The sequence below is a fragment of the Spermophilus citellus genome (genome assembly GCF_964194105.1).
Source record: "Spermophilus citellus genome assembly, contig: SCAFFOLD_259, whole genome shotgun sequence".
Lineage (NCBI taxonomy): Eukaryota > Metazoa > Chordata > Mammalia > Rodentia > Sciuridae > Spermophilus > Spermophilus citellus.
The window spans coordinates 155,265-165,789 of NW_027673096.1; the positions used below are offsets into that span (position 1 = coordinate 155,265).

Genomic DNA, 10,525 nt, shown 5'->3' on the forward strand with positions numbered 1-10,525 from the left:
ATTTCTGATGAGGACGTTGGTTTAGAATTGCCATGATTCTTTGTGACTGTTTTGTTATAAATTTAAGGTTTCCCATTTCTTCTAATTTGTCTGTTTCAGCTGTTTACTACATTGCCTGATGATACTCAACCTGGAACTGATTTTTATGGACTACCATGGAAGCCTGTAGTTTTCACTGTTTTCTTTGGGATTGTATCCTTTGTCATTTTCTTTTGGAGAACTGCTCTTGTTGTGAGTAAATTAACTTACTTATACCTTAGCACATAAGCACAAGGATTATTTTATATAGTCACTGCCCCCCCCCCTTTTCTTTTTCAGTTGCTAAAACACAAATTAGTGGTTTAAGTCAAACTAACCTTATAAAATAATTTAGTGTGGGTGCATTTGGTAGAACTGGTAATTCTTACAGCCATCCTGACCAGTAGTTTCATATGTATTAGAAGTCTTAAAAGTGGGATAAAAGGTGGGATAGGGTAGATAAATATCCTTTTATGTAGCATATATGTCTAGTAATCTATCTTAAAGAAATAACTATGCTTTGAAGATTTTGGTAATGTTTTTCAATGGAACAGTGTATTAGATTGAAGACTTAGCACAACATAATTCATTTAGGGGTTATTGTATGTTCGATTAATGGAATAGTAGGCAGATTTATTTATTTCAAAGCTTTGAGGTACAGAAAATGCTCACAATTAAATGTGAAGTGGGAAAAAAAAGCAGAAACTAAGATTTAAATGTTGATGAACTGTATGTTAATATAAACACATATAAACGGGGAAATGCTGCAAAGAAATAACAGTAAAATGAGAAAAAGGAGATGAGATAATTTTTCCAGTCTTTTATATAAATTTTTCCCAGATTTTATGATTTGATCATGTGTTCAGAAAATACCTTTTTATTTGGAAGTATAGATTATGTGTTGTCCAAAAATCCATTAAATGTTTTGTTCATTAAGTTTTTTTTTTTTCCTGAGCAGAATTAGTCTATCTCTGTGTATGTGTGTACATATATGTATAAGTGTGTGTGTGTGTGTGTATATATATATATATATATATATAATATATGCGCTTATACATACTTATGTTTGTACTGTAGGTCATTCTGTTTCATAGTTATTTAACATAATTGGAAGAAAATTATTTTAGGTAAATGGACTTTGCATATGAAAAGCCTAACAGTTAAAGAGGCCAAAAGCATTGGATACAAATCTTTTCAAATCTGAGTGTTCTTTTTCTGATTTCTTAATTATTTCAGACATATCATTGTAAGCTCCGACACAGCCAGAGCGCCTCAGGCCCTTAACGGGAGTCACCCAATCACGTGTCAGAATGGCTCCCCACAGTATTGGGCAACCTGTTTTTTTTAAAAAAAATATTTTTAATTGTAGATGGACATGATATCTTTATTTTTTAAATGTGGTGCTGAGAATCAAACCCAGCGCCTCACACATGCTAGGCAAACACTCTACAACTGAGCTACAACCCCAACCCCAACCCCTGGGCAACCCATTTTTAATGTTGCTTTCTAGTTATTGTTGAACCCTGACCTGTCCACCAGTGGTTTATTTCTTCTGAAAAATACATACAAGGGCTCTGAGGATCAATGGATGGACCTTTACCTCGTACTGGTCTTCTGAGGCATCTGGGAAACCCGTTGCCTCTGGTAAAGGGACCAAGTAATTTCAAAGAATCTGTAATTGTGGATGGAGGATTTTTATTCTTTTCATGTTAGAATAAGTCTGAATCCATTCTTTGATCTCTAACAGACCCAGAATGTGGTCCAGCTCACATGAACAGCAGTTCCAGAAGTTCTTCTCCAGCTAAGGTGACGAATGAGGGCAAGGTAAGTTCTGTAGTTACTGTGAATCATGTGGTCATGCAGGAACATGTAGCTTTCCTACAGTACTTGCTCTTTGCTTTATCCTTCTTTGTGTTCTATTTGTACTATCCCATTTGTTTTTTAAAAAGCAAACTGTTCCCCAAGAACCTGAGACCCCCTCAGTTTAGAACCTGAGACCCCCTCAGTCTCCACCATTACTTCTTTGACTGAGCATCCAGTTGGAGTAAGTACTTAGAGGTTGAGAACTGAATTGGGTTTTATTCTGTGCATTTCTGGGAAGGATGTTCAGAGCATGACACTGATCTTGTTTGCTTTAAACTGCATGCGATATTGAGCTTACTTTTCTCCTTAACTTGGGAATGTTGCTTAAGTGTGTACAACTATAATGAACTACAGAATGTGAAAAGTTATCACTCTAACTTTATATGGTGTTTTGTGTTGAATGCTCTAAGGCAAAGTAAATTCATTATAAGTTATATAATTCATCATTTTTATTTTTGTTTGGAAGAATGCTATTTAAGAATTCCTCCATTTGTGCAAACCCTATTTTGAGTGATTAGAATTAGATTGGTATCAGATTTTCTGAAAGTGAAATACTGTTTCAGTGAAACAATGATCATCTGAAATGACCTCTTGAGCCAGTCCCAAGCAATGGTCTCATTTGTTCATATAAGTGTATTCTCTTGTAACTGTGTTGCTATTATATCTGGTAGGTCTTCTGCAGCTCTATAATAAAACAAATTTTTAATTGTTTAGTTTGAAACCCATTACTCATAGGAAATGATAAATCAATATCTCAAATGGTGTACAGTAAATGAAAGTAAATATTAAAGCCTTGTCTTCCTAATTTGTGTGTATAGCACTGTGTTGGAAAATACTTATCAAGTTCCAGTGTATATATATTCCAGGAATATACATCTCTGGAGAAATCTAAGGGCAGCTTAGATAAGACCCCAAACCCCTTTGTAGTAGAAGATTTAAAAGAGAGCAAAGACCCGTTGTTAGAGAGGAGTAGAGGTGGGGAAAGCATGGCTTGGAGGCAAACCTGGGATTGAGTTCCTTTAATATGCAGTGTGGCCTTCAACAAATTATGATATTCCATTTGCTTTTGTTCCCTCTTATTTAAAACAAGACAGTCTACTTAAAGATCTCAGAGGTTGAATAATATATGAAAGACTTATTGAAGATACGCTGAATAGTAGCTATTATTACATGGGTAGAGAATGGATTTTTCATTTTATTCTGTTCATTCTTAATATGGAAGGTAATGAGCTATTGTGATGAAAGGGAAGTGATGGGGAGGGGGGACTCCCTTTGAAATAGATTGTAGTGAATAATACAGCATGACATACTGGTCAGAAATCACCTCTGTTAATAACCTCTGCCAGTCCTCTTGCCTTTCCCTTTCCTGTGCAGATTAAATCAGTAACAAACTGCTCCCTCTTGTGGCATCCTTCTAACTTCTGTAAGCTGTCAGTGGGAATACACAGGAGGGGTGGGTAGAGTTTTGTTGCACTGATGGTGTTCTCTGGACAGGTGCCAGCTTTGGGTTTTAGCTTTTATCGGTGTTGGTACTTTGTCTTCATACGTAGGACTTTTAAAACTTTCAACTGCTTTCAAATCTTAAATTGCAGGCTAATATGGCTATGAAAGGGCCCCCTCCTTTCTCAGGGGTACCCTTCATGGGCCTCCCTATGGGACCCCCGATGGGACGACCTCCACCACCTCCCATTCGGTATGGACCGCCACTTCAGCTCGGTGGGCCTTTTGGGCCTCGGCCAATCCCTCCACCATTTGGTATGATGATCTGAACAGTAGTGATTGACTTATAAATCACATTCATCTTCCATTTCTATTGCTTGCTAAAACAGTTGGTTGCTATCTCAGGTCTTAACAATGAAAGGATAAAGCTGAGTACATTTTAACTTTTCCTCCAGTTTTCTGGGATATATGGGACACTACATAATCTTATACTGAGATAGGCAATAGCTATCTCTCATAGACAAGGATAAGGAGCTATATACAGAAAATCCAGAAATATTACTTCTGCAGATGTTTGTTGAAAATCTGTTGATGTGCACTGCAATAGATGGAAAGGTGGATGAGACACATGCCATAACTTAAAATTTTGTCACAAATATGAAAATCCAATAACATAAAGTTTGTAATCACCCATAATGGAAGCATAAGCAGTAGGTTATAGAATATAGAAAAGGAAAAGTCAAACCCTCCTTACCTTGAGAAACGTCAGAGGGAAGTGTTAAAGAGGAGGATTTAACAGTGACCTAATAAATGTTGCTGATTTAATTAGGTGGCTGTGGAAGGCCTTTTCCATCCAGGAGGGCATGCACCTTAATTCTGATGGCATGTGTAAAGTCCATGCTGAAATACTTCATGAATTTTTAATGGATACAGTAATAAATAGTGGGATTTCCTTTTATCAAAATTTCTTTGATGTAGTAAAGTTCTTATTTCATAATCTATCATCTTGTCATGGTAATATAGTACTTCCAAATATAAATGGAGCTCTTGTGAGATAGAAATAATTCTGCAGTTACATAGTAGGGAAAGAAAAAAGACAAACCTGGAGCTAGGTAGAGCCATGTTTAAATCCTTAATATGTTGCTTCATGGCTGGTTGGCCAAAGGCTATAACCTAAACTTGTTCCATCTCAGTTTGCCTCATCTGGCAAGTCAGGATGTTCACCAGTTGATGTTCTAGGCTTGGGAGAAATTAAAGACTATATTAACATACTTGAAATCACCCTAGTTCAGAAATTTCTGGGTGTTTACATAACTTCCTTTTTATTTTCCAGGTCCTGGTATGCATCCAATAGGCTTCAGAGAATATGCACCAGGTGTTCCACGGGATTTGCCTTTTGACCCACGTGATTTTTTTCCAGGACCCGCACCATTTAGACCTTTAGGCTCATTTGGCCCAAGAGAGTACTTCATTCCTGGTGCCACATTACCACCTCCAACTCATGGTCCCCAAGTGTACTTTATTCTCAGGTGTGTGTGTGTGTGTGTGTGTGTGTGTGTATGTTACTGGAGATAGAACCCAGGGCCTTGTGCATGTGAGGCAAGCACTTTACCAACTGAGCTATATCCCCAGCCCCTCTTTAATTTTATTTTTTAGTTTGTTAGAGAATAGCTCTTACAAAGAGGTTAATGAGGGAGGAAAGGGCATGGCTAAGAGACACTGCGTGCCATGCCTCTTCCACCCTGAAGCTCAGAGTGAGCTTGGCTGCAGATTCTGTGCATCATGCAGGGCCAGGCTTCCACTTCTGTCCTGCACTGGCTGCCCTCCTGTCCACCACTGAGACATGCAATCCAGATTACTAGTGACTATCCTCCTCTACCAATACATCTTTCACTGGGCTCTAAGATGGGAAGTTCAAAGGAAATCTGAAGTCTATTTTTTTTTCGCCTTTTCACTATATTGTGGTATCATATGCCCATCTTAAATATGAGGCAAAAGAAAAGACACCTTGAATTCCTTGGCACTAAATACAGTGTGGTGGGGCTTTTCTTACTTGTCTGTGATTCAGAACTCATCGAGTGTTACAGGGAATCCCTTATAAATTCTGACATGTACTCTGGATTCTTTGACTTTAGTTTCTCCACCTTCAAATAAGTTTGATGCCATATCCTTTCACAAAGCCTTGTCTAGCTAGCCATCATGGTCAACATTGGTGTATTTTTCAGAAATTGATGCTTCAGATGAATGCTAAGAACAAAGCAGAAGATGAAGATGAAGATGAGATAGTAGAGCTTGATGTGTCAGATGAGGAAATGGCTAGAAGGTAACTGTTACCTGGGAACAGCTTTGCAAGCTGGGCCTTGTGTCATTGGCACCCTGTGTGCACTTCTCTTACCCTACAGTTTGCTGAAGCTTTAAAAAGAACCCCCTAGAGCTGGACATGTTGGCGCGCACCTGTAATCCCAACAGCTCGGGAGACTGAGGCAGGAGGATTGCAAGTTTTAAGCCAGCCTTAGCAAATTAGCAAGGCCCTAAGCAACTTAGTAAGACCTTGTCTCAAAATATAAAATAAAATATAAAGGGCTGGGAATATGGCTCAGTGAGTAAGTACCTCTGGGTTCAATCCCCAAAGAAAAATGAAAAAACGAAGCCCCCGGCAGGAAGACTTCAAGTCTGCCTCCTCAACAGCCTCAGGTGCCTTCACCTATGGCAAGCTGACAGTTGAAGTGTCCTCTCCAGTGCTTCTTCCATGTATTCAAAAATGTTTACTTAGAGTAATGCAAAGCAAAACCAGGAAGTAATTTAGTCATTCTTTAAAAAGTTCATAAATTTTTAGATCAAACTGTTTCTTTTAATCATAGTTTCTACTTCTATTTTATTTTTGTTGCCTTTGGTTTGATATTCTTGACAAGATTTGATTCCTACTTTATTTGAAATTAAACTTGTGCTATATGTCATTTTAACAGATATGAGACCTTGGTGGGGACAATTGGAAAAAAGTTTGCCAAGAAAAGAGACCGTGCCAATTACGAAGAAGATGAAAATGGAAACATAAAACCAGTTAAAGCAAAGAAGATGTTCTTAAAGCCCCAAGATTAAAAATGATGCCTTAAAATATGTCTCGGGGTGGCCATGAGAACAGCAGACTTTGGAGCCCATCCCAGTGGCATCTTTCAGCTATTAATACTTGATATTTATTTGTAAAGAGATGTGTAATTTTAGAAATAGACTGTGTTTGAAACAGATGTGTAATGGATGTTATACATCCTTTTCCAAATCAGGTTCGTCAGAAGCAGAAGTTGAGCCTGAATCTTACAGATGTTCATAGGCACAGCATTGCTTCCTAAAGATTTAACCTCAGTTCTTTTTATATAGCTCTCCAGTCACTGACCTTGAATGGACTCCTATAGATTAATGCCAGTGTTTAAATTGCCTTTAAGATTATATTTTACTTTAAATTATTAGTCATATAATCATGTCCAGCCGATTCATACATTCATTTTGGAGTCAAATGTCAGGAATTTATTATATGTACATTCATCAAGAGCAAACATGCCTCTCCAACCTGAAGTATTTGCATGCTACTAGGTCTATCACTTTATGGTATTGTTTTTTGTTTAAGGCATTTAATTTTTTTAAAATATTCTGTAATAAATATCTGTTTCCACATGCTTTTTCTGTTTTCTTGGACTTCCAAATAATTTTAGTCTAGATAATGTAACTTATCCAAATAGTAATTTTTAATATCAGCCATTAATTTAGAATATATTGATGTATTCAATTGAACCATAAGAAGTTGCCTTATATGGGTCAAAAACAGTATTCTAGTCTCTTATAGTATAGGCCTATAGAACTTACCACTCACCACCAGACCATCTCAGCCTGAACCTATTCTAAGTACCAGGTGTAGAAGCATATGGAATTAAGTGGATCTGTCTGGAGTTAGGTACTGAGAGTTTTTTTAAATTACTGATATCACTTAATGTTTTTTCTCAACAAATAAGCAAGATACAGATCTCTCTCCCTGAATCTCCCATAGATTTTGGTGGTTCTGTGATCTCAGTTCTCTGGTGAATTATGACAAGTGAATTTGAAGAATCATGCTTTGTGTGTGTGTGTGTGTGTGAAGGTGGGAACAGTATGCTGCCAGTGCGCTCCATCCTAGAGAAGTGGTTGGAAGTTCCTCCCCATCCCCTGCCCGCACCACGGTCTACCAAATGTCTTGGGCACACTCTCCACCTTCACAGCGTCACTTCTAATAATGAGCCCATGCATGGCAACAGGTGATGCCTGGTTTACCAAGTCCTCTGTCACCAGGAGTAGCGGGTACACAGGGATGGTGGAACGGTGCTGAAAACATTGGTAGCACTGGCTAGGGTATAGCACCCCATCTGAATTGGGGACCACTTACATGGGCTTGTGCCCAAGGGTCACACTAGGGTGTGTTTAGCACTTCAATGTCCAGTAACAGAATTTTAATGGAAATAACAATAACCTCAAAGAAGAGTGTGACCTTTAGACCATTACATTTTAGGACTCCCACCACATAGGAACCCTGAAAAGATGAGGGAGGTGAAACGGAATATGTGGGTGTGAATAAGTTTACTAACTGCTGCCTGTGACCAACAGTTACAGAAACAAGTTACTGCCTCAGTTGCACACTGTGTGTGCTGATTTCCTCTCTTCCCCTTTATTTTATATAAGCTTGGATTCAATTTGCTGTTTAGTCTGTGACTACGATTTAACTGTAACTGAGGAGATGAGTGTGACTCCCAGAAACTGATCAAAGATCTACTGGACATTCTTGTCTCATTTGGGAGAAAAGGTGAAGATCTCTTTTATAAAAGGATGTTTGTGATTTATTAAATAGAAATAAAGAGATGCTTCTCTTGATGCAGGAAGATTAATTATGTTAAGCATTTTGTGTGCAGAGGCTGAATGGCCCACCATGGGCTCTATCAGATTGTAAACGATTGCTTCTCAGGTTCCAGCTCACCCTCAATGCTGTCAGCTATCTGTGGGTTACTGGTTCCAGGGCTTCTGGTGGGTTCCAGAATCCAAGGATACTTGAGTCCTTGGCATAAAATGGTATAGTATTTGTATAGGACTTGCACATCCTCTCATGTGCTTTAAGTCATCCTTAGGTTACTTACAATACCAAATACAATTAAATGTTAAGTGACTAATTGTTACACTGTATCATTTCTATGTGTTGTCCACATGTTCAGTACAGTAGCAAATATTTTTCCTGAATATGTTTGATCCACAGTTGTTTGAATTCACAGATGCAGAACCCACAAATAAAAGCAGACTGTACTCAGCACCTGGGATCTTCCAGTGGAAGCCCAGAAGGAGGTGGTAAAGCTAGAAGAAGAGGGAGGACTTGGTCCATCCTGTCTGCTTCCTTTTTCCTTCCTCCTCCTTCACCATGCTCAAAACTCCTTCACCCTGCAGAGGCCTGTGTACTGGTGACAGTAATTAACACCAGTTTACAGTATTACTAAGTCTCTGTCACCAGGAGCATCCGTGTTCCCGGCGCTTGCTGGAGCAGCCCATAGCTCCATCCAGGACCAGCACTGGCACCAACCAACCCCCAGTGTTCCCTCCTCACACATCTGTCATTGCTGGGCCACAGGCTCCGGCTCAACTCCAAGGCACTGGTACTGATGAGCAAGGCACTGATGAGCAGCAGCTCATCAGACATCTGAATGGCAGCTGTCAGGCCCCCTCCAACTTCTACACTCAACAATTCCACCTCTCCCTTCGGGTGGCAGCTTCCTGCAGGACACCTTTGTGCCTCATTATGAATTCTTTGTATTGATTTCCTCTGTTAAAATTAGAACAGTGTTCCTCAACATGTATCCAAAAGAATCAAAGTCAGTATAATATAGCTTTGCACACATGGCCGAGCTTGTCCAACCAAATTTTGGAGCCAGCCAGGTGTCCATCAGCAGAGGAATGGATGAAGAAAATGCAGTATGTATGCACAATGGAGTTTTATTCAGTTATGAAGAACAAAATTATGTCATTTGCAGGGAAATGGATGGAACTGGAGAGTACTTTGTTAAACAAATTGAGCCAGACTTAGAAAGTCAAGGGTCATATGTAGAAGCTAAAGTAAGGCTAACATAAGGGGGGGCGGAGAGAGACCTCATGAAAATAGAAGGGATACCAGTAGGGTAATGGAAGAGGATTGGGGGGAAGGGAGGAGGGGAGGGAAGAGGAGGATATAAAGTTGATCAAATTATGTACAAATATGCCATGGTGAAACCCACTGTTGTGCATAATTCTTATGCACCAACTATTTTTTAAAAAGGGTGTTGAAGGCGTTAAGGCAAAATACGGCAAGCCATAAAGATTATTTTCGGAGCCATGTCCTTTTCATGTCAAGGCTGGATAATAGCCTTGACCACCAGGGAGTGGTAATTCGGGCTGCTATGAACATGAACTGTCAAACCTTCCACTAGCTTCTACATTCCCCGCATGTCTCCTAGTGCCATGCCTGGCACTTAGGATCCTGGCACTTATGATCCTAGTCCAGATCTTTACTGCCCTTCATTCCTGCACGCATTGATTGTTCTTTGCCTAAAAAAGCATGTAAGCATCATGATCTGGCCATTCCTTCAGACTTCATTTTCTTGTGAAGATCTGACATACATGCAAAATGAAAACTCTTACACTCTTGTTAATCAGCCTTTGCAATAAATTCCAGCCATGGAACCCTACACAAGAACTACAAGAATTAGGGGATCTTTCTTTCCCTACAGTGTTTGGGATTTTTTCCCCCTCCTGATTTGGTCTCAACCAATACACATTCATCCTAAAGTAATATTGTCATATCATGGGTTTGGTGGACTTAAAATGCTTATTTCTCTAGTCCACATTCAAGTTCCTTACTATGAAAGTAAAAATGTCCATTCAACTTCAACTTCCTGTTGATCAGACTGCCCAATCATTCATTCTGTCTCCTTAGTTGTTAAGCTACTGTCCTCTAGGGGAGAGACTGTATTTTACTCTTTGTTGTTTGCCCCAGGGCCTAACAAGGAATATGTTAAATCATCCCAACTGCTATTCATTCATTTATTCATTCAATAAAGAAACATTTATTGAATAAATAAATGAATGAATAGCAGTTGGGATGATTTGGAAGCCAATTAGCACACAAAGCCTATTTACATGACCATGCTGTGCAAACAAATGGAGA

The 10,525-nt window shown here is 39.1% G+C and overlaps 1 protein-coding gene and 1 long non-coding RNA gene across 2 annotated transcripts in view; both read left to right on the plus strand.

The window, feature by feature from the left end:
- Window positions 1-5,475, plus strand: part of LOC308640117 (transport and Golgi organization protein 1 homolog) — a gene marked incomplete at its 3' end in the record, with an annotated part of 32,007 nt that extends 26,532 nt beyond the window's left edge. Inside the window, exons 4-5 of the mRNA XM_081312143.1 lie at window positions 4,655-4,850; window positions 5,457-5,475. Coding sequence (XP_081168269.1) covers window positions 4,655-4,850; window positions 5,457-5,475 — 215 coding nt within the window. The remainder of the gene's footprint in view (window positions 1-4,654; window positions 4,851-5,456) is intronic.
- A 47-nt stretch (window positions 5,476-5,522) lies between these two features.
- Window positions 5,523-6,991, plus strand: LOC308640114. The gene is made up of 2 exons (XR_014020177.1): window positions 5,523-5,644; window positions 6,288-6,991. It is a non-coding gene; the product is annotated as an uncharacterized lncRNA (long non-coding RNA).
- Window positions 6,992-10,525: the final 3,534 nt, after the last annotated feature.